The following is a 24,427-nucleotide window of genomic DNA, read 5'->3' as shown; positions in this document are numbered from 1 at the left end:
CTATCTAGTGACAGATTATATGATTCATCTTCATAGTAATCAGACCATCACACTGAAGTATCCAGTATCTAAGTGATACAGCACTCCCACAAGGAGATGTCATCATTTATGTGAAATCTACACCAGTACTGAAATGTCTACTAGGACACATACCAGATGCTCACATACCAGTATGACATACAAGTGTCATCAAGCAGAATTGTGGGTACAGAAATTTGAATATGCAACTAACAGTTTCCATTCAATTTATTACAAACTTGCACCACCTGAAGAAGAAAGGGAAAAAAAAGGCCTGGGACAGAATGGCAGATAACTCTCTTAGAGATACATAACATGATAGTGCACAACACTCTTATCAAAGTCTGTAACTACAACAAAGCAGATCATCCTTTTCATCTGGAGAAGAGGTCTAATGAAGACAGGTGAACACAGACTGGATGCATTTCTTTTTCTGTTGGTCCCCCCAATTGTATCTCATTTTATTACTTGTTATATTCACAAAATCCATGTCCAAATTAGGTTAGTATTAGCATATACTTTATTTCATCAGTAATAGTTAGATGTCTTTGTTTTTGAAGAGGCTGAATAAAGACATCCAGCCAAAATGACTTTGTTGCTTCGCGGTTTTTTTCTTATCAGCCTTTTCCTTCAAGCTCTTAAATTCTTGTGACTAATCTTTTGCTGCCACAGTACAATCACACCCAATCTTATATCTGTGAGGTATATTCTTTTGAGTAAAATGGGAGAAAAAACATTATATACCACACCCTAAGATTTCTGTCGTGGAGATTAGTTAAAAAAAAAAAAAGCAACAAAACATTTTACACATTTCACAGGTTTGAGGAAGCTGGGTTACAAAAAACAAACTCTGGAAGACACAAGCATTTCTAATCTGGATTAACACTACTTCTTCACATGGTTGTTTACTGGCAGTAAGATCAAGGGGTTTTTTCCTCCTATTATTCTTCTATTTTCTGTTTGTTTCTCTCTTGTAAAACTTGCATGTACATAATTATGCATTGCAGTACATATTAATTCCCTTGTCATGGTATTATTTTTGTTTTGGCTTTCCCCAGGCTGCTGTTACTGAACTAGCTGTGTTTCCTCATGCAGCGAGGAGGAAGAGAGCATTGCTTCTTTCTACCATTTTTATCCAGGCTTCTAATGTATACTGCCCTGTTTTATATATAAGGGGTTAACGTACAATGGATTTTACTTTTGGGTCATAGCTATGCATTTCACAAATTTTAAGCTCTCAGAATCTCATTTTTACATAGGCCTTTAATTCTTACACTTTACTGTTTTCAGGTACATTTATAGTCCATAAATTCTAGGTCTAGAGGTGCTGTTTGGGGCTATGTCAACTGTGAATTGGAAATACTTCTCAGTGTACATGTAAATACTGGACCTTTGATCAGGCAGGCTGGGAAAATCACACACCAAATTTCTCCCCAGTGAAAACTAGGTTACAGAAAGGATGAACAGAGTCTGTACAATGACAAGGTATGTGCCAGGACTCAGGAACCAGAAAGTACTTTTGGGTGCTAAAGATGAGAGGTAGTCTGTGATTGTCCATACCTCATGATGGTGTCCCTGCAAGTTATGTCCAAATGGCTCCTTCACTTCCATCCACTTTATTTCTGTTCCATTCAGGAAGTCTGGTATCAGCATAGATTGTGGTGTTAATGTCGTATGGTCAGCGTCGTACTGGCACAACCTTGTAGACAGTTCTGCCAAGCTGATCGTCACTTGAAGGTTTGTAAAGTTTTGCACATTGGCCTGTGTAGCTGATAATGCTGCCGTCCTCCAGTTCAGTGTTGTGGCCCCACCTTCCCAGGATCAGTCATTTCAGACTTAAAACACTCAAACGGAGCTTGCTCTCACTGTCAGAGGAATTACAAAACTGCTTGGCAGTTATACAAACTTACACAACATTTCTGTTCCCTGCCATTTCATTTTCTGAATGAAGTACAGCTCCTAATAGGCAAGAGTCGGCAGAATACAGGTACAAAGCGATGCTTTCACCCCTTATTTATAGACGAACATCCTTTTTTTGGCCTGATTGCTATTGATATTCTAAACGCACCAGAATTTACTGGTTTGATTTTATTTCCTCTGCTAGCTTAACTTTTTCTATTACTATACTAAGGTGTAGTGCTTCTAAGGCCACCGTAACCACAGTAGCCACTAGGAGAAGGCCAGTAGGCATCAGCGGTTGAGAACAGCAGCAAAATTAAACTTCAAGATGAGCAGTATCTGCCTGTTGTGCCATTTAACCTGATCAGCATCATGTCATTCTCCTGGTACTTCATTCCTTTGTTTTTTTGTTAACTAGAACAAGATGCCATGTAAATTTGTCCTTATGTTCTTTGTATTTATCCCTTTTCTAATTTTCACTGGAAGGAGTGATATTTACTTTGGAGCTTCGTTACTGAAAGTCTCTCTTACTTGCCTCAATCTTTTAATGTTCTGCTTAAAGTATTTATCTCTGATCTTCCTATTACTCTGGCTATTACTTTTAGCCTCTGGCTGTTACTTTTTTTAGCCTTTGTTAAAGCTAATAAAGTAATTTTCTAATTTTTTGCCACTGCTTTTTCCTATTTATCCAGTTTCATCTGCGCCTTTTCCTTTATACTCTATTTACTTTTATCTTATCTAAAATACATACACATAAGGTCACAGTTGGTTTAACAAACAAGAAAGCCTTATGACAGGAACATCCCTATGCACTGGTTACCAGAAGTTTCACTATTTCTGTGTTTCTCCATTATATACTTAACCACAGACAAACCCATGGCAGTGGTTGTAAATCTGGTGGTTGGCTGCGAGTACTGCTGAGCACTCAGTAATACCATATATGCACTTTTGCTACATTTCCTTTTGCCTGTTAGGAAGTCTGCCTGACAGCTGGCAGAGTTATCTTTTGCTGTGTAGGACATTCCCCCCCATGTGCTTCTGAACATGTGGCAGTAGCATCTCCTAGCAGGAAGGTCAGACTCCATCTTCTCCTGTGCATACACTGAACTGTTTGATTGGTTTCGGGGCTGTGCATAGATATTTGTCCATGGCACCTGGGCATTCTTTTCACAAGCATGCTGAAAGCCCAGTCAATGCATTATCTCTTCAAAAGCTCAGTGCCCAAAATTTTTAACTTGTAACGGTTTCCACTTAGTTGTTCAACATTTGTTGTAAAGCAACAGTTTTCTTGTAGTGTTCACAGAGCTCCTGTCTTGAATCTTTTTGTTGTTCTGGTGCTACTTGTACGCTCTCTCAAACGCTTGCTTTCGTTTCCTCAGTATCTCAACAGAGCAGCTCAGATGCCCCTAAGCACTGCAGTGGTTCTTCCTTCTCTGCTGTAATTACAATTCTGGTGTGCATTGCCATTTTCTTAACGTACTTTTAGTTCGTTGCACAGTTTCTGTGTATCTGCTTGCTTCTCTAGCTCTTACATACACACTGTGTCTTCATCTCAGTGCTTTTCCCTGCAGAGCTTGAGTTGTGGGATATTTGTCTCCTGTATGTAAAATTTCCCCTACCTCTGTCGAGGTGACCTGTTCTCTTTCATAGTGACTGGGTATCTTGTTAAACATTCTCAATGGGTAGCTCCATCCCACTGTGACCAGACTGCTTGAAGTCTTGCTAGCCTAATTTGGAGCTACCTGGCCTGTAGCTACACCATGCTGCAGCCACATCTGACTGATTAAGACTCAAAATCTGCCACAAAACTGTCTAGAGCCTTGCTTGTCTCAGTGCAAAGCCACAATGAAGGATCAAGGATTATCCTGCCTGGGCACATAATATAACAATAAGCTAATCTTTAGGTTTAGTTTGTTTGTTTTCCTGCCAGCACGAAATAGAAAATGCAAATCAGAAAACAAAGGCAGTGTATAGAATTTATCTTATCCCATTGTGGACAGATGGAGAGAGTGTGCAGGGGAAAGGAGGAGGTGTGGATCGTAGGCTGAAAAAAGGAATGGGGACAGTGGAACAGGGAGAATGACATGGTGAAGCAGAACCATATTTCCATACTGAACTTTGAATGCCTGAAGTTCCTTACATGTAAAACTTGAGAGATCAGGCACACCACTTTGCAGGGGTCACTAGGCAGTGCAAAGAGATCTGAAATTAGCTGCAGAAGGTCTGGAGAATCCTGTTTTTATCCCCATATTAATAGAGTGCCATCTTTTATTGCTCTCCTTTATTCCTCCTCTTCCCCTATACACATCCCTGTTTCTCCTACCTGTCAAATTTCACCCATCTAAAATCTGTGGCCCCAGACTTTTCCTGAAGCTATTATAATGCACTCTTCTCAAGCTTGCAGGTGGATAAAGCCATGCCAGCTACAGTAGCTTCTGGTCTGGGCAAACAGTTCTCTGCTTGTTTGGTTTGTTTTGGTTTGCTTTGCTGGAGTGTGGTATTGCCAGTGTTTAAGTCTATAGTTGCATTTTTGCAACCTCCATTCTGACAGCAGAGCTGATGCCCTTTTGCTTAGGAGGAGAACATGGGCTACAGAGTATATACATTGTTTTTCAGACACATATTTTATTAACTTCACTGCATTAACATGAAAACAGAAAGAAATATTATTCCAACAAGAAAAGAATTTAAAATAAAACACAGCAGTAGAAACATCACAGCAGGATTTGTATCACACTGACCTAATGCTTTAATATTAAAAAGGTGCTTTCACTTTAGTGCAGTAAAAAAGTACAAAAGAAAGGAAAAAATTTATTTCCAAGTGAGAAAGTTTACTGTGAGGATATTTTTTGTCTTTTCTTTAGTCTATCTGTGGCTATAAACCTCACAAGGTAGTGGCCAGATTATAATAGCTGATAGGATAAAAGCTAACAATTAATAGAAGCAGTGCCTTGATGTTATAAGGCTAGAAAGGGAAGAATATTTGCACCACCTAGATTAAGGTATCTGATACCTAAATTAAGAGGCTGGCATTTCCAAGCTTTTGCTACAGTCCAACAGGTAATCTTCCCCAGAGGCCATTTAAATCATATGTCTGCTTCTCTGGCATCTCTTTTTCTCTACTGACCACTGAGGGACCTTGAAGAGATTTGCTGTTAATTTAGGCATCTGAGTCACATGCCTAATGTTAAGTAGTATGGAATCCTCTCTTGTGTCCTTACTTGTCTGGAGGCTAGTTGAACCTGCCCCTCCAGATTGCCACGAGCAAGGCTTTACATGCATGAGTGGTGCCCTTTGAAGTAAAAAGGAAAAAAAGCAGGACAGTTCACTTGCATAAGGAATGCTCACCTGCACTTCCTTACAGTTTGAAGCAAGAAGTTCTCCACTATGCCCCTCCCTCTTCTTCTTTGCTAACATCATGTGTCTAGAATACCATGTTAAAAGTTCCCTGTAACTTTCTTTTACAGGGAAGCTCCTAATAAAGGCATAAATGTATGGCCATAGGATACCAATAGAGTAATGGTCTCAAGTCTTCAGTTAGCGTGCAGTTCTAATTGAGGCACCAGTTGGCTATGGGCACTCTTCTGGGAAGGCAAAGTGGGTATGTCTCCTCTGCAGTTGGCTGCTTTTGCAGCTCCAAGGCTACTGTCCGCCCAGAAGTGTGTCCCAAACATCAGACTTACTGTGTATGTGAAGAGCATGTTTTCCTCGTGCAGGAGCCTAGCCTGACACACTTACTGCATCTGCCACGTAAAGTCTTCCTCTACACACATGATTTACCAGCTCAGAACTAGGGAGGCCTCCACTCAGTACTGTGCTCATGGTCTCCAAAATCCTTCAAAGGGTCCTGATACTTTTTTCATACGGAATCTTGCATGCTAAATACCAAGGTAATTTTTATTCTGGCCTTGCAGATCTTTGTTGATGTGCTTTTCTTTGTTAAGTGCTGTTTTCCTTGGAGGGGTATGATTTGTCAGAAACAAGCTCATGTTTTTTGGGGGAGCAGCATAGTCTTGTTGTGCAGTCAGTAGACTTGATGTGTGCTGTTGCTTGCAAAATTACACCCCCAAAAATCACAATGTTGCCCATTAAAATCCCACTTTGGAAAATGTTAGTAACTGAACAGTGATATGGCAGGCATAAAATTAAAGAACTAAAATCAAAATACTATAACTTAGCCTATAGTCAAAAGGATTGTGTTTAAAAATGACTACACTATTAGCTAACAGATAAATCCTTGGGTTAAATGGCCCCAGTAAGATAAAGGTCATTCAACTCTCCCATCCCAGGAGATGTATCTTGATACATCTCATATTCATCCTCAGGTTCCTTTTTATGGAAACATCTTTTATTCGTGTAGGGAAAATAAGGGGTAGGGGAGAAAAATGAAGAAAACTAAAAGCCTTCTCCTATCAAATGCCTGACCATGTTGCAGCAAGAATACAGTCACTTCCAAAAGGTGTTCCATTAATGTTGAATACTAAACAGGTACATCAATCCTCAAAGCTTCCTCCCAATGTTTATCTTAAAATGTTCACATAACAGTAAATGGCTCTTGTGAGATAACATATTACTCCTTAGTCTCTTCAATATTGTATTCCCCCAGGTAAATCTCACTAGCATTTGTTCATCAGATAGACTTTGGGTCAAAAAACAGAATCATACTATTCGGGACCCCATTTAAATCGTGATGTGATACAGCTATGGTATTAACATTTCCTGGAGAACTCACTGGTTCTCCTAGTTCAAGAATGGAAAATGCTGTAACCCCAGGGAACAGTTAACCAGACCTACAAGAACTGAGGGCCATATAGTTTTCAGTAGTGGTTGACATAAAGATCTCAAATAATGTCACGCAATCCTTAAGGCAAAGTGAGTGGTGCAACATTTACTAACTAATGTTTGATATATTTCTACAGTCCAGTAGAGATGTCATGCTCTGCAGTGGATCCTGTGAATGTGGAAGTAACTCTTTCTAATTTTTCAGAGTAAAGATTTGGACATCTTTTGCAGAGGTGGACTGCAACATGCTTTCGGAAAAAGGCATAAAGATATTTCCTAAATTTTTCTCCAACAAATGCATAGATCACAGGATTGATACAACAGTGGATCATTGATATTGTTTCTGTCACTTGGATTGCTTTCTCCAGTTGACCATTGATTTCACAATTTGGGTCAAAAAGTGAATTTTGAAATGTATGCAAAAAAGTAGAAATATGGAATGGTGTCCAGAAGATGAAGTAAAAAATCATGATCACAAAAATGAGCCTGACTGCCTTCTGTTTTTTCTCATTCTTGCATCTCAATAATGTTTTTAGAATTTGTGAGTAACTGAAAATCATAATGAGCATTGGAACAATAAGTCCCAGAATGTTCATCTTTAAAGTATAGGAGTACTTCCAGTTTATTGTGGCATCACTTGGATAATGAGCACTGCAAGTATAACGTGAATTTTCCTTTTGAGTTTTGTGAAATACTGTCCCAGGAACAGAAGCAAAAATAGCAACAGCCCAAGTGACAGCACTGGTGAGGATGCCGTAGGTAACTGTCCTAGCTTTTAAAGCAAACACTGCATGCACTATGGCCAGATACCTGTCCAGGGTCAGCAGGATTATGAAAAAGATCCCACTGTAGAAGCCAAGGAGGTAGACACCTGAGAGAATTCTACACAGAGCATCCCCAAATATCCAGTCGTGAACAGCATAATAAGCCCAAAAAGGGAGAGAAAATACAAAGAGCAAATCAGAAATTGCCAAATTGAGCAGGTAGATGTCAGTCATACTCTTCAATCTCTTGTATTTTACCAGGATAAGGACTACGAGCATGTTGCCTATGAGGCCAAATATCACCACCAAAGAATAAAGCGGTGGCAAAAAATTTGCTGCAAAGTGTTTTTCCTCAATTCCCGTGCATGGTGCCGAGTCGCTGTAGTCGAATTCTGTTGTCAGTGGCCAGTCGACTGAGTCTACAGTGTGGTTTTCCATGGTGTGTTGTTCTGGAAAGGAAGAAAAGGATGTTAAACTAGAGGAAGCTCCAAGCTTGGTAGTGAGGGGAGTGAAACATGCTGATGTCCTCCTCCAGAATGCTTTTTGCTGTTGAGCACATAAGCATTGCTTCGTCAAGGTGTGGAAGAGCATGAAAATGCAGAGCTCCCAGGAAGCCCGTCTATATACCTGTGAAGTCACGTCGCTGCGTGTTGGAAGCGTGCTGCCTGTCCTTTCCTACGTGTACGCTGTCTGGTGCGTTTTCCATCCTCAGTGTAGCCGGTCAGCTGCCTGACCCAACCAGAAGCAGCGGAATGATGAATTTAACCCGAGCAGTGTGTCGTTCAGGGCTGTTGTGCTCAGCAGTGGCTTTCCAAAGGGATGGAGCAAGCCAGCAAGGCAGCACCAGGAAAGCACAGTGACTGGCACGCAGAGCGTAGCGGTGCTTCTCCTTGGCACTTGGCCACCTTCTCATCGTGCCAGCCCGTACTGTAGCCCTCACCCAAGGAGGACCAGACAGTGACAAGGTGTAAACCGGTGCCTGCAAAGGTGCTGTGACATGGGTAAAACAAACTGACTACCACTTGTTCCGGTTGTTCATGACTTCGTGGGAGCCTGTGGGAATGAGGTCACTGGAGGTGTGGAAATGAGCTTTGCACAGTACTAAACTTACCACCTGGTGGACCTGCTGTCCTGGGTGTTGCAGAGCAGCAAGTCGGCAGCGTTGGCGTGGGTTAAAATGGCAAGTGCTGTGTCCTTTACAGAGTCTGGGTCAGGCGTAGGCCATGGAAGCGTGCTGGTCTTAGGTAGCTCTGGAAGGAAAATGGTGTGCAGTCCTGTAGAAAGAACGGATAGGCAAACACCTTGGCAAATGGCATAAAAGATGAGAGTTGCTATCAGCATGGCCTATAGCACCTGTATGTGTTGTGGCATCTTCCTGTCAATTGAAAGACCTCGTCAGTGCTTGGGGATGACAGAAGTTTTGATTCCTTGTCTCAGTAGCTGTTGAGCTGCTGTGATTCAGGAGCTCCACAGTTCTGACTGGCTAAGTGCCTTGGAGGGCGTGCAAAGGCGAAAGGCAGATATGGCCATCGCTGTGAGTGGGCACCAACAGTTCTTCATGTGTAGCAGTTGTTTGATATTGTCCTTCATCCTTTGTTAGTCAGTGTTTCCAGGGAGGTGACATAGTAATTGAGGAAGTGCAAGGGTTGCCCAAACTCTCTGTCCCTCCCATTTTGGTTTGGGGACTGTTGGAGGGACTGGGCTTCCCTTGCAGGGAGGAGTCACAGCCTGGGAGGCAAGGGTGCAGCAGAGCTGTGAAAGCCCTCAGGCAAGTTCTGTTATAGTGGGAGCAGGTAAAGGCTTGTGACTTTGATGTCAGCCCTTCCTGTTGCCAAATCCTCCCCCTTTCCCAAGTCCCTGCTAGGGCTGTGAGCCAGATGCAGCAGCATAGCTTTGTGTAATGGGGTCTCTGAAGAATTGAGGAGATCTGTCTTCTCACAGATGCCCGGAGGAAATGGGAGAATTCCTTCGGGTCCCGTGAGAAGCTGGGAAGAGGATTTTGTGAAGATGGGTGTCAGAGGGACCAAATGTCCTTCCTGGTCACTTAGTGGGGAAGTGAAATCGATGTGTTTGGTAGCCACTCAAATAGAGCTCTTTGCTGGTGAAAGGGCTGCTCTTTCTTCCTGTGTCATCATGACTAGTTTGGTCAGGCACTTCATGGCAGATTGGTGGCTGTTCATAGCAGGTTGATGGTTTTGAAATCTGCATTTTCCTGGCAATTTGATGCCTGTTCTCTTGACATAGACAGCAGACTGTGCTCCCGACACAGAAGACTTCAGGTAGTGCTGTCTGCCCCAGCTTGCTCTGTGATCCCTCACCACTCATGCAGTGCAGCAATGTCTGCTCCTTTCCTGCTTGCAGCCCCACCGTGCACTTTTTTCAATGGTGAGGTCTAACCTGTGTGATTGCAGACGTCTTTTGCAGAGACCACATTCTCAAAACCACCACTTCATTCTCTCTGCACTTGAGTTCTGCAAGACTAAATTGTAACTGAAGAAACTCAGCCTGTGGCTGGAGTGTTACAAGGGCAGGCCCCCGGTCTGCTTTTTTGGTAGAAACTGAATTTAAGTACATGGTGGGCCATTCTGAGCTGTAGCATGTGAAATTTCTGAAGCATCTTAGGCTACTCAGCTGTTTGAGGAAAGCATTATTTCTGATACGTAATTACAGACTGTTCAGGATCCAGAGGACCTAGTTTTAATCTGGGTCTTTATCTCAGTGTATATATATATATATAAAAAATACAAATAATCTTCATGAACAAATTTTATTGATTACATGATGTTAAGAGAATTTTCTGTGTGTGTATATGCACAAGTATACATACATACATATATATATACACACACATATACACTCATATAGAATCATAGACTCATAGAATCATAGAATCATTTAGGAAGTAAAACACCCTTAAGATCATCAAGTCCAACCGTAATCCTGACACTACCAAGTCCACCACTAAACCATTTTCCTAACATCCAATCTAAACCTCCCCTGGCGCACTTAGCCTTGTTGAATCTTTGTATATACACAAAGAAAGTAATAATTTTTTTAATCTAGTTTGTAACTTATTTTGAGATTTAAAAACAACAGAAAATAATTGTGGGAGTAACAGAACTAAAGGTAATTAATTCCCTACAGTTTTGTCTCCTTTGCTGCCCAAGTCTTATCTCCTGTGATGGGTTGACCCCAGCAGGCAGCTAAGCCTCGTCACTCATTCACTCCCTCCACCACGGGATGGGGAGGAGAATCAGAAAGGGAAAAGCAAGAAAAACTTGTGAGTTGAGATAAAGACAGTTGAATAAGCAAAGAAAACAGAAAACACCACAACAGATGATACAAGGACGAACGCTTGCTACCTCCCACCAAGCAGACGGATGGGCAGCCAGTCTCTGAGCAATGCCTACTTTGGAAAAACTTCCCCCTCCAGTTTTATTGCTGGGAGCATGATGTTATATGGCACAGAATATCCTTTTGGTCAGTTCGGGTCACCTATCCCAGCTGTGGTCACAAATCTAAAAGACAGCACTGTAAGGGCTGCTGTGAAGAAAATTAAGTCCATTCCAGCCAGACTCAGCACGCCTTCCCACTATCAAAATTAAGCTCCTGCCCTGTACAATTCACATTTATGCTGCCTAGAAAGACAGCATGTACTGTAGTTATTTTTTTTTGCTGTCTGTGACCTGATGGTAAATCTCTGAGTGTTTGCATGGTGTAGAAGTGAGATTCTCCTCTTCACAACAAACACAAAATATTAAAAATGTTTTCTAAAATGCTTTCTAAAAAATTCCATATCCTTTGCACACAAGCAGTATTAATCACAAAGAGCTCTAGAAAACTCATCTGGCTAACAAATTCTATTGGAAACTACTGTTTGCATTTGTGGGTTTTTTTTTCATTTATCTTTAACCATTTTTCCAATTTTCATTTTCACGCAGAAAAGAACATCTTCTGCAGAAGCTGTAGCCCTCACCAAGAAGTCTGGTTTTGGCACTAAAATGATCTAAGCATGAACCTTCAGAATGGGTGTGTTAGCAAAGGAATCTTCAGGTTTATCTCTGCTCTTGTGCTGTAAGTATTAAACAGGCTCTTCTGAGAGATTCTGATTTGGGAACTTGTGATTATTTGTCTTATTTCCCTCTTATTTTCCTTCCAAAATTACAAATGGATATTCAGTAAGTCTTAATGTTTTTCATTTGTGGGGCTTTCTCTTTTACTTTATGGACTGCATGTGGCTATCAGTGCCCACTGTCCTGCCCGCACACCCACAGTTTCTGCATGCCCAGGGTAGTTTTGATTGCTAACAGAAGTTCTGGACAATTACTGCAAAAGCAGGCAACTGAGTCAAACCTAAGGTAGACATATGGGAGAAGGCGAATTTTCTCTTTGGTGCCCTCCTTCCCTTCTAATTTACCCTATGTGCTTATCATGCAAAAGCATCTAAATATGTGAGCAGTCTAATAAGAAGCTACTCTTGTGTCCCCTCGGAGGACTGGTTATGTTCTGAGTCTCCAAGAAGTTGGGTACAGTAAGTGTCACCAAGCCTCAGGCCAAATTCCCGCACCCTGGGAAAGAGTTCTTGCAGAGAAAATGGGGTTACAGCTTGGATGGGAGAAAATTTTATTTTCTTAATAATTGTAATGTTGTGAGCCAAAATAAATGTAATTTCATTTCTTTAACAAAGCTGCACTTACTGCAACATCACAGACTCTTGTAATGAGGACGTAGCTCTAAATCATGTCTTTTCAGATTTCTGTATTTCAGCTGCTTTGAGGGAAGCCTTGCTAGCCCTTGAGTATTCGCTGTTATCTGTAGTGTGTCACCTTTAGCTATAGAAGTGTCTAGGTGCTGGTATGACTGTCAGACATTTCATTTCCATGTTCGAGTAATTCAAAGAGGCTCCTGAGTTGCTACACTGGCTTATTCAGGGATGGCGGTTGTCACTGCTCAATGAATCTGCCGTACCCTAAAGGGGATTTGGACAAAGTTTCCTCACGGAAATCAGAACGTTCGATAATTACACATTAGAAGAGCATCCGTGCATTCATGGAGCTGCTTATCTCAAAACTGGATGTCCCCTAAAGTTCTCTTTCCCTTTTTATGTTCTAAGACAAGCTTTCTCTTTTGAAATGTATGAACGGGTAACACAGCGCTACGCCCCCTGCCCTCACTGTCCTCCTCTTCACAAATGGCAGCGTTTGTCATACAGAAAAAGAAATTGCTTAATGACTTGTAGTTAGCTTAAAAGTATGTGTCAGCTGCATCTAGGGCACTTTATGAAGAGAGAAAAGTACAATGTAGCACAGAGTAAAACTGAAACTTAAATGAAGAAAAGTAATACCCCATATCCTGATGGCAGCTGTTGCAAGAGAGGTGCCCAATGTTCCCTGCTAACAACTCCATCTCTTTAACTTTGCCTTTGACTTTCCAGAAGGAGTCTGTGGACAGGCAAAACTACAGAGAAGACTGTTCACAAACACCAAAGACATCTTGGAGAGCAAGCATAGAAGTATGAACTTTTCTTAAGTTACCAAGAAATCTTGAAGGAAAAGATGGGAGTGTAATCTAAATGCTATATGTAAGACTCTGAGCTGATAGTTTCCCTCAAGCACATCTTTTCATGTGGTAGTGACCACAGGATTTCTTTCCAGGATATGACTGGGAAAAGACAGTCCCTTCCAAAATTAAACCTCACTTTGGAAACCTCTTCCTCTTTTATAACAGCTGAGCATTAGAAACATCTCTTCAGAATTGCTTGCTTCCTAACTGATGAGTGTTTTTCATCCCTGCAGAACTTTCAAGGAAAAATACGTTCTGGGCTGGAAAAAACAGGCTTAATTTCCATTCCCCACCAAACCAAGAAAGACAGTCTTGCAAAAATTCTGAGCTTTTCTGCAGTTAAATAGAGTCAGTCTGTGTGGTTGCAAGACAAAAGAAGTAGGAGGTATTCTTACCTAAATAAATGTACAGTAAAAGAGTAGCATAAGCACTGAAAATAAGCACTCTGAGAAACAGAAACTTGAGAGAGCTATTAAATGTCTTCCTCCAAATCATGACTATATGTGTAAGAGGGCTCTTCTCTTGTGTAGGCTAAGTCCTGTGCTAGTATCTCTGTTCAGGTGGGGGGTTTTTTTTCCAGTGTCTCTTGCTTGAACTGCTTCAGATAAAACATTGAATTCAGAGTAATTCAAACAACAGTTGTACTCACGACCATTCTGGGGGTGAACTTGAGTATAAAAAAAAGAAAGATAATAGAATGGAGTGGAGATTGCCAACATATGTCATACGATCATGCCCTGTCATGTTATTGCTATAAGGGTCTCCACACAGAGAAGTTCAAGCCCACTGCTCTGACACTGCCAACTGTTCCTGGCAAATGACAGTGCCATTCTTCCATGAAAGCAAATGTTGCTATAGCTGCATATTTGATATACTACCAAAAAAAATTATATTATTAGTCTATTGTAGCTGTTTTGCTAATACTAAAGTGGCAAGTCTCATTTATCCAAGCAGAGGAGCTCACCTCTCCTTGTGTGTGAGAATGGTATAATTCCAGTGTAGTAGCGATGAATTTCATTCACGTAAAACCTCATCAACAAAAATTGCAAGCCAGATCATGACTGATATATATGAGATATGGAGTACAGGCTTTCTAGTGTGGTGGCTCAGAGACATCCCATTAAAAAGAGGAACCAATCCCAAAGAACATATCCCTTCATAACATGGTAGTGAAACAACACCTTTAACAGCTTAAATGCTTGAATAATACAAAGAAACCATGTGATAGGATAGTGATGAAGAACATCTGCCATCTGCATCTGATAGAGCAAGATGTGGCTTAGATTTGGAGAGGTTAGATTAAGTGTGCAGGATTTCATGTCTGATGAGTTTATATCCTTAGCAGAATACATTTTCAAGATACTGACCTCCTGCGATATCTTTGAAACCAAGACCCAGTAAGTTTCTAGTACAAAAAAGATTATAATTTTCTACGCCATTTGTCCAGTTCAAGTCTCTACTCTTACATTTAGCCTTATCCTGAGTTGTAAGCTAGTTCCAAGACCCGATTGTTCTTAAAGATAGTGTCTCTGCTTGAATGGTAGCTCTACTGCCACTGTCATTAGGTGCATATATTTCCCCACTGAGTGAATCTGTATCTATATATACACATTTACAGATAAAAAAAAGGAAAAAAATTAGCTACTCACTGATTTATCAAGCTTGATTTGTCTGACTGTGTCTTCTTCTTCTTTGTGAACGAACACATAGTTAAACCCTATATGTGAAAATAGGAAGTAGCACTTCCTGTGTGATCTATTGCAAAACGTTATTACAAGAATTAAGGATATGGTTCTTCTTTTCTGAAAACATTTGGTTTTCAGGCTGAGTTCAGAACTGAGGGATGAAGCCTTTATGGGCATCTACTTGTTCTGCTCCAGCTAGAACTGGAGCAGTCAGTATCTGAATTACTGCATCTCTCTAAAGGGTTGAGACTGGGTGGTTAAATTCAATAAAATCCTGTTCTCAGGACAATAAGTATTTCTAGCTGCTCTAAACACTTCTGCAGCTCAACAGAAAGTGATTTGAAATACCTGGCGTACAGAATGTGTGCTTTTAAAATTAAATTCAGGTCTCCAAAATGACTGTTGAAACAACACCACAAAGGTATTCTTCATGTTCATTGTCACTGACTGACTTCTACATAATTTCTACATGGTTTCCCTTCCTTCATTACTAGTGAAAAAGAATCTGTAAGCAAAATTAAGATATGTTTATACTATGCAAAGCAGTGTCATGTTAGACAGCATCACACTTGCCTTAGGTGAGCATTGTGAAGAGAGTCAAGTCAAGCTCTGGATGTTTCAGAGCTAATTAGGTCAGTCAGAGCACTGTGCTGGTAGAGCTGCCTTCCTTCCAGTTACGTGACCAACTCACGCTGTCTACACCACACTGCACTGTGTGGTGTAGACCGTCTCCATGAACATCTATTGTAATTTTTGCAAAGGCATTTGTAATGATCTTACATTTCTAAGAGGCTGTTGTATGAGGCAAGCTGGAACCTGCAGCTCATTCCCTTTTTGATGTGGTGACATTGCAGGATTGAAAGCAATAAAAAGATTAAAATAACAAAATGTGGTTAAAATATATATTTGCTTCAAAGGCAGGAAGTATAGTTGAGTGTACAGGCTGGTGTCATGCATTTATTTTTTTAAAACATTCACTTCACCAATGCCATTGGCACTGCAGCTGCAACAGCCTCCAGCTGTTGGAGTGATAATTGATGCCTATGTAAGTGATCATTATAAACCAGGACTGATTAATAATATGGCCACTTATCTTCTCCCTGAGGAGTCTTTTTACAATTTTATAGCAAGTTATAGCAAGGCTACATTTTTCAAATTTGCAGTTTTTTGGCAGCAGCTGTTGACCATTTTCTCTAAGACTGATGGGTAGTTTCCTGCAGTGCTCTTGCAAAAATGTAAGACTGGCTTGTGCTGCAGTTATAGCTGGATTTTGTAATTTCCTATAAAATCTATGTGGAGTTTCAATAAAACCAGTGATACACAACCTGACCACATGTTCCAGAGAGTATGAGACTCACAGAGCTGTTTCAGAAGGAGCACCTAAGCAAGACATTAGGAAGAGGGGTCTCTCTGATGGCTGAAAGAACATAAACATTTCCCGTTGATCTGGAAGGGGCTGTGTAGATTTTGCTGCAAACCACTGGAAACCTGCAAACCTGAGCAGAAACGGTCTTCCCTATAGGGACACAGTGGATAACAGGGAGACACAACCCACAACCCACTCAGGACACCTCTTCCTACTCAATGTACAGGCTGCTAGTTCAGAAGTCTTGTTTGCAAGTTTAATCTTTTGTGAACAACTATGCCTGGTAAAGAAATGGTTGGCTTGCAGGATCAAAAATCCTGCCTAAGGCACTTCGTTTTTGCTGCCCCATGAGAAAGAGGGGTGGTCACCTGGAGAAGGGGCTTGTGTCAGCTCTCAAGAGTGGGACTCCTTTGGAGTTCATTGCCCAGGGGCTACAGGTGGTAGCCTGGGTGTCCTAGAAGTAATCCTTGCCCTCTTCTCTACCTGTCTTGTGACTCTGGGGCTTTCTTCTGCCTTTTTCAGGGACTTTCTGGAGTTATCAAGCTCCTTTTTGCTTGCTCTATCAGTTTGCCCAAGCAAAAAGCAGTTATGGCTGAAACTAGCAGAGCCAACCTGTAAGTGATGGCAAAAGTTTTGGAAACTAGCAAATGCGGCACTTCGGGATTGAATCCTTCCCATGCAGGAGAGGAAAAAGAAGTAGTTGTATAGCAAGCAGCCTATGCAGACAGTACTTTCTAAACAAATGTGGGAGAAAAAGATGTATAGAAGCCTGCAAGCATCCATATATTGACAGAACTGCTAAAATTTTAAGTCTCTCAGGAATGGATAATTTCTGGGTTTCATTTTCTCTCTTCCAGACACCAGTCCTAGGTAAGATCACAGAAGTCATCCTTGGAAGAACTACATGCTAGTTTCATAATCTGTGAGGTAAGCAGCGGTCTTGAGTTTGGTGTAAAGGATTTGATGGATTCTTGTGATGGGGAATGAGTTACTCATGACTCACAGCTCGCTTGTAATTTGAGAAAGAAAGCACAGAGTTGCACACATTGTTTTGGAAGAGTTTTAATTTTTTGTGCCTCCAGTCTGAGTGCTTAGACTGAAGACAAGTGGACAGTGTTTTTGGGCTGCCTGAGCTCCAATTGCTCTGACCTTTGAAAACCAAGGAGATTTCTTTCCGAAATGGTAATGCAAATAATTGGAAGCAACTTCAGAAAGTTTGAGTTTAAAATACAGGAAAAAGGAAAGATTTAAAAGAGAAGAAATATCTCACATTGGACACTTAATTTTAGTCACCTGGGACTACATTTTGAATTGTAGCTAAATTGTTATTATATTATAGAGGATAGGGCCTGTTAGAAAGGACAGAGCCACCTGAAAATCCCTTTTTCAGGGATGTTGGGATCTGAAGAAATCCAGGGGAAAGGAATGAAGTGTTCATCGGTCTAGAAAGCATGGCTTGTGAGAAATGATTGGGAAAGGACTAGATGATCTCTGGAGAGCTTTCTCAGATTTACTTTCTGTGAATTTGCTCTTAGCATCTTTCCTGTAAGAGTTTAGTGAGCTTTATAAACATTAACTAATCCAACGAACTGCCTAGGAAATGGAAGCAGAGGAAGCAGTGGGAGAAAAGCCTCCCAAAGTCAGAGACATTGCCAGGTGAAGATTGCTTGCCTTATAAAATTAGAGAGCTGCTTAGGTTCTCCCATCTGTAAAATTAGAAGGAGCAAGAAGGGAAGAAAAGAGTACATAAACTTCACCACGCTAATCATTTGAAATTCTGTAAACAGCGAAGTACCACTTGGTTGTACCAAAGAGAAGAATCAAGAAAGAACGAAAAATTTCTGCAACAAAACTGTCTTACTTCAGCTGGGGCTTTCTACAAACTGTCACAACACTCCCACTGACAGAGCTGAAGCAAGGGAACCAAACCATGATGTGCTTCTATTACTCCATCAGCTGCTGAATGTAAGAGAGAACTAGCTTTTTTTCTGACAATAATACTGTTGCCTTAAATTTAGAATGTTATGTGGATACTGAAGTCAAGACATGAGGATACACTCAGGACACTGACATAATTTTCCTACTTTCTTGAAGAAGTCTCTTTTTTCTTCCTGCGGAGGGAAAGGGAGAGCTGGAGAGTTCACTGTTGCCAAAAATATCGGTAAAATTACCAAGCAGATTACCTAAATAGAAATGACTGGACCTCAGCTGTGTGCCACTAAAACCATAGCAAAGATTAAGCGATGGCCTTGCAGTTCATCTCATGTTCTAGGCCTCCCACGTGGAAGGAGAAATGCTGACTTCAGTCCCTGTGTCAAAGCATGTTTAAGAATTTCAGGCAAAGCAGGACAGCACGAGGAGGGAAGGTGCATACTGATGGAGTTGCTTTCCCATTCCTCTGCTGTTCTTCAGCCTGCCTTTTTATGGTGAAATTAGATGAAGTAGATGTTTTGTGTTGAAAAAGGAGTTCAATAAACATATTACTGAGTCCTGCGCAGTAGACTCCTCTTGAGTGTCCTCATCCACAGTAGCCCTCAGCAGACATTTTGCTGACTGTCCTCAAGCTTACAGGGACTGGCATGTTGCTCACTTTGGTTGAGCACAAGGAGGAGCACACAGAAGGACTTTGCAAGGTCTGTTAGTAGGTAATTCATTCCAGACTCCTTCAAACTGAATGTTGTAGGCTGTAGGAATCGTCTCTCTAACCCTTAGCTGGTAATCGGCTAGCTAGTGTAAGGGCTCCCTCTATAGTCAAAGGAGAGAGGTAGGCATTTGCAGAAGGTAACTACCTCTGTCTTAAGCTACTCCACCTTAGGCTAGAATGAATCACCATATGGAGGGGGCTCTCTTTAGCGACAGAAAGAGCCTAGACAATGAGTTCAGACTATACAGCTAACCTGTACATTGATAAAACTGAGTTATAGCCCAATCAAATGTTTCAGATAATCCGAATGAAATCTTTGGGGATTTTGGTGACAAGAAATCATTCTTTATTTTGGAAAAAGATCAAGCCAAATATTTTCAATTCGCTGTTCTTTGGGGCTGAGGTGGTTTTTTAGCAGGAAGCCTGATAATGCTGTCTACATCCTTTGCTGAAGAGGAAGAGACCTATGCTGTAGATCTAAAGACCAGTCCTGCTGATGGCTCACCCAGAAGCAGGAACAGATTTATGGGGGAACTATGAAGACTATACCCTGCTCATGCCCATGAAAACTGTATGTGCTCCCCATCATGTCACAGAAGTAAGGCTGCAAAGGCTGTCCTCCTCTTCCCCTACAACCGTATGCCCGCAGGTGTTCTGAAGGGGCACTGTGTTTTAGAAGAGGTAGGAAGATACATAAAAGCAAAACACAGTTTCGATTCATAGCATATGAAAGTTGCATCATCAGCTGCTCAGGTGTCATAGTACTTCCACACAGCTTTGGAGCATTTCACAGAGCCTTGGAGAAGTAAGACTTGACAACTGAGATGTAAGTAAATTGTGAGTTCAACGTATTTTTAAGATATTCTGAGTTGCTCACAGGAAGAACTACACAAGGAAATATCAATGCAATCTGCCCTCATGTTAACTTCTTGAGTACACACATCACGACGCTTCATTCAGTTTGCAGGAGCCATCCTCCCAGCTGAGGGACTGGTTATTCTCTAAAAATTCTTTTTATTGCACTTCACTAGCACACAGGACCTGGCCCTATTTAATGTACACTACCCACACCCTTCTTGGACTGCAGAATTTTGCTTTTCCCTATGATCATGTCTCTAGTTCTGTTATGGTAATACCTGATTGCTTCACAGATACTACAGTATTTGTCTTCTCACCACATTTATGAGATGAATCAATACAATTATCTCCATTTTGCAGTGAGGAAGCTGAAGTGCCAAGATTATGAATAACACTGTCAAGCATCTGTTAATTTGGGGAACCTGTTTTGTGAACTGTTTTTCTCCAAAGCGAAGTATTATGCTGGGGCATGGTTCTCATCTGTTGTAGCTGCTGGTTCTTGGTCTTCACATTGGGCCCTGGAACATGAGGAACATCAGAGGCCATCTATGAAAATCTAAGTCCAAGTGGAAAGGGAAGGTGCTTGATTTATGTGCTAGAAGTAGACACTTAAGGGTAGGTAGGATAAATTCAGGCCTAAGTGCCTAAATCCCTTGGTGGAACTTGTGCCTGCCCTGTGACAAGCTTGCAGATTCCAGTAGTATTTGTGGCGCAGGACTTGACTCTCTGAAACATAAGTCTTCCCTGATTTTGCTTCCCAGGTATCTGTGGGACTGCTCAATGAAACTGAATTTGAAAGACATAACCAGCCCCAGACAGTCTTCAGTCTTTTCAGAGACTGGCCTCACACTCCTGTGCACCTGCCTGGTGGAGCCTGCTTTATTTCTGAGAAAACTGAAGCCAGCTTGGTAGCCACACTACACCAATTTATAGACATACTGAATCTGACCCTAATCATCTTCCAACAGGTTTTCTTTACAGGGTGGAGACACCATTTCCTTAGTAACTTCTGTAGAGAAAATATAAGAAAACACCGGGCTTTATGTAAGTCAGCAAAACCTCCTTTCTCACAGCCCACAGCAAACTAACCACACCACAGTGTCTGTGATACCACAGACCGTGCATGCTGTTCTCTATCCCCAGCAAATGAGGATCACTGTGGTATCTTCTGTACTATGGTGCAGGAAATTTTATTGCATTCTCTCTCTGTTTTTTTTTTTTTAGAGGCAGTACTAATTGCTGTCTCATAATGGGAATGGAAGAGCTAGCTTACAGCTTTGTCCACAAGTGAGGTATTTTACACCTGGTCCATTAGTTGAACGTTTGTGGATAGGCTGTTTGTGCCACTGTGCAAAACAGTATCAGTGTTAGTAAGTGTGATATGAAGCCAAGTCCATCTGTATTTGTGAAGCTCTCAGATCACATTGCAATAGTTGTTCTGTGCTGGTATCTTTAGCACATGCAAACTAGTTTGCTGTTCTTCTTGGAAGAGATTGTGTAAGTGTTAAGATGAAAGCACGCCACAAATAAATGATAATAATAGCTTCAACTGAAAAGCTATCTAAGCAAGAGAATTCAAAGGAAAGCTGGTATTTCTGCCAAAATTGTACTAAAGTATGCTGGAATAAAGTCCTGCATAAAGCTCTAAGTTAATCTTATAAAAAAAATGTATTTGCATTGCCTGAAGTGCACTTGGATTCACCTGAAATCTCAAAACCAAACTATCATTGGCACGTTTCTTTGGGGAATTAACACTGTACACTGATGCTCCATTTTACAAGACTTCTTCAAGTCACAATATATTTTCAATATTATTAGCACTTGTCTTTGGATAGTGGAGAAGTTTACTGTCTGTTACTGGTTTTCACACTGACGAGGAACCATTTCTTATCTCCTAGTTGTTCATATGTTAAATGCATTAAACATGAAATACTTACACCATGCTCACCACTGACACTTCCCACTTCCCTCCCTCCACTGATTTCATTGAAAAGATTGTCAGGTAAGTCTAAGCCCCACAAGCCTGTGTTTTTTTCCCCTGAAATCAGGGAGTCTGTCCTGGGATATAGACTTCCATTTTCTCTGCCTGAGAAAAAAGCCTAGAAAAATTAGGGCCAAAGGCTCTGGACATCAGCCACAACCTGGAAAAGCTGTATCAGAAAGCTGTGACAAGTGAAAACACAATTTATCAGCTAGCTTGAGAATCAGTGTGAAGGAGGAGAAGAACAGGATGACCCATTAGGAGGGGACACAGACTGACCAGCTGACACTGGAGTGTACTGGGATGGATGAGAGAGGATATTTGATAATCTTCTCCAGTTCAAGAGAAGGAACTGCTGACAGAGAGAGAGAGAGAAGTTGGGCATGGAAGTCATCTAAGGGCCACCAGAGTTTCAGCAGATCTCTGAGATTTTCAGCTTCTTAAAGAAAGTTGAAGTCAGGCAAGCTTCAGAACTTAGTGGCATTATGAGGTCATTTCATCAGAAAATTGTAAACCACAGAAAGTTTTGTATCTCCGTTCTGGGTTAATTTATTAATGCATTTGGTGTTTGCATTGGATAATGTATTTTAGTTATAATGTATTTCTAATTAAGAAGAGCAAAACCCACACAAGGTATCAGAAAGAAGACCGTGTGAGGTGTGTTTCTGTAGCCAAGGTTATAGTGTGTGGCCACAAATGAGCAGTATCATTGATTTTGGCTGATCCAGCTCTTCTTTATATCTTATCTTAAATAAGAGGAGAAGGTAATAAGTAGTTCTTATCTGGATCTTTTTAACACTGATGTCAAGCCCTGGAAAACATTATACAAATCCTGATTATTATTGCATCCTGCCTCACTGAATTCAGTTGTGGATCTCAAACATGTGACAGAACCTGGCTTTAAATTGATTATCGTATACAGACCTGTGAAATCTCAGGCTTTCAGGGTGAGGCACGTTCACTCTCTCACACGTTTTGGGTTTCCCCAAAGTGGTGCCATACCTCCTAAATTTGCAGTGCCACAACCCAGCCTGTCTACCAAGGTGCTCGATGCTGCCTAGTTGGCCTCATCTGTGGGGCAAATGTAATATTGACAATTCTGTTATGAGCAAAAAGGAAACACCTTATACATAAACGCAATAATTTATTGCTAGTGTAATTGAACTTTTAGCACTCTAATCTAACGATCATTATTAGTCCAGATCTAATTATCTCAGGAAAAGAAAGAAAAGAGGGAAAAAAAAAAAAAAGACATGAATACTTCCGGGAAGAAACATCAATAATAATAACAACAAAAATAATAATTAAATTTGTTGTGTACACTCTTCCTGGTTTATACTCCTTTTCTAAGCTTTTACTCTTCCACTGCTCCTCTGAGTCCTAAGGTCAATGGCTTCAGTCTGTTGGTCTCTCATGAAAGGGTCCCTTTACACCTCATCCTCTGTCCCTGCTTCTCAATGCCTCCACTGTCATACTAGCACTGTGTTTCTCTGTGTTGCAGCACCATGTTAGAGTCATGTTAGAAAGAATAACTACTACTCTCTGTATAAAATCTGTGGTTGTGCTACACAAAGATCAGCAAAACTAGGGCTAATTAAATATAGCCACCTGCTCAGAAGAACCGCTGTTGCAGCTAAACCAAGCAAAAACAAAGCTTCAGGCAGGTCAAGATGAGTGCAGACAAAGCCAGGCTGGCAAGCCTCAGTCTGGAGGCCTTGCACACTCAGTACAAAGCCTGTGGCCTGGCAATAGCAACACCAATAGTGTATTACTGGGCGAAATACCATATTACTGGGCAACCGAGCTACAGAAGACACTCAGAAAGCACAGTCTCCGTTTACAGGGTTACAGAAGTCTCTCCCTCATTACATCCCCCTGTAACAAGAGGTAATATTCTGTGAATATTTCACAAGAGATACTAAGAAGATATATATTTCACTCACCAACCTTCCACAGAGGGCAGCTTTGCTCAGCCCCAGCTTTTGAGAGCCAACAACCTAGCAGGTTGATATGGAGAAGCAAAGAAGTATGCTGTGGGGAAAGGACTGGGGACAAAGACACAGACTTACCCTCTAGCATGTTTACAGGAGAAGAGAAATCAAGGTGCTAGAGACTCCTGAAACAGAGGAAGTAGTCCTCAGGATTCGGAAGGCTGTGCTAAGGGAAGTGCCCCAGAAGAAAGAAAAAGGGGCAAGGAAACTGAAAGCTCAAGAGTATATTACAGTGGGTTGAAATTTCTGAGTAGGAGAGTGGCTAAAACAGCTCCTGGAGTTAAGAGCAGTGCCAAGTTATAACTTCATGTTTCCCCTTCCCTCTGAGAGATGAGATGATCTTTCACTTCATAATTTTATCTTCTACTATACAACAACTGTTGTTGACATATATTTTTCCATATTGTTTTTAGACACCCTGTGCTGGGTTCCCAGCAGTTGGTGGCACTATTTGGTTTTGTCACAAATCACCCATCCCATCCACAGACTCTGAGGCTTCTTCATGTCTCCCATGCCCCTGCTGTTACAGACTACTGACATTCATGTCCCTGAACTGCTGGAGAATCTGAGAGACTGTACAAAAGCCAGTCCTGGGGACATTTGGGTGTACATATAGCCTGTAATAAGTGGTGAAATGTGTTTACATTGCACAGTTACGGGTACATCTGAGCTAGGTCCAGGACCAGAAGCCGTGTGACCTGTTAGTCATAGCTCTCAGCTGCTTATTAGCCTGAGCACAGCAGAACACTTTTTTGACCTCCCAGGTTTGTGTCTCTGAAGTAGTCTCTCTGTATGATACTGTATTTACTGTGTTGGCACATTTCGTATTTTGAAAGTGACTTTGTTACCTCTTCATGACCCTGAACTGCCCATTGTA

General features: G+C 41.3%; 1 protein-coding gene across 1 annotated transcript; it reads right to left on the bottom strand.

The window, feature by feature from the left end:
- Window positions 1-6,786: 6,786 nt before the first annotated feature.
- LOC137665758 (C-C chemokine receptor type 5-like) lies at window positions 6,787-8,593 on the bottom strand. Its single transcript, XM_068405139.1, has 2 exons — window positions 8,575-8,593; window positions 6,787-7,912 (listed from the first exon to the last, which is right to left on the bottom strand). Exon 2 carries the CDS (start codon window positions 7,899-7,901, stop codon window positions 6,831-6,833), a length of 1,071 nt encoding a protein of 356 aa, XP_068261240.1. The 5' UTR covers window positions 7,902-7,912; window positions 8,575-8,593; the 3' UTR covers window positions 6,787-6,830.
- Window positions 8,594-24,427: the final 15,834 nt, after the last annotated feature.

Source organism: Nyctibius grandis, chromosome 7 (genome assembly GCF_013368605.1).
Source record: "Nyctibius grandis isolate bNycGra1 chromosome 7, bNycGra1.pri, whole genome shotgun sequence".
Taxonomy (NCBI): Eukaryota; Metazoa; Chordata; class Aves; order Nyctibiiformes; family Nyctibiidae; genus Nyctibius; species Nyctibius grandis.
This window is presented reverse-complemented; position numbering and strand designations above follow the sequence as displayed.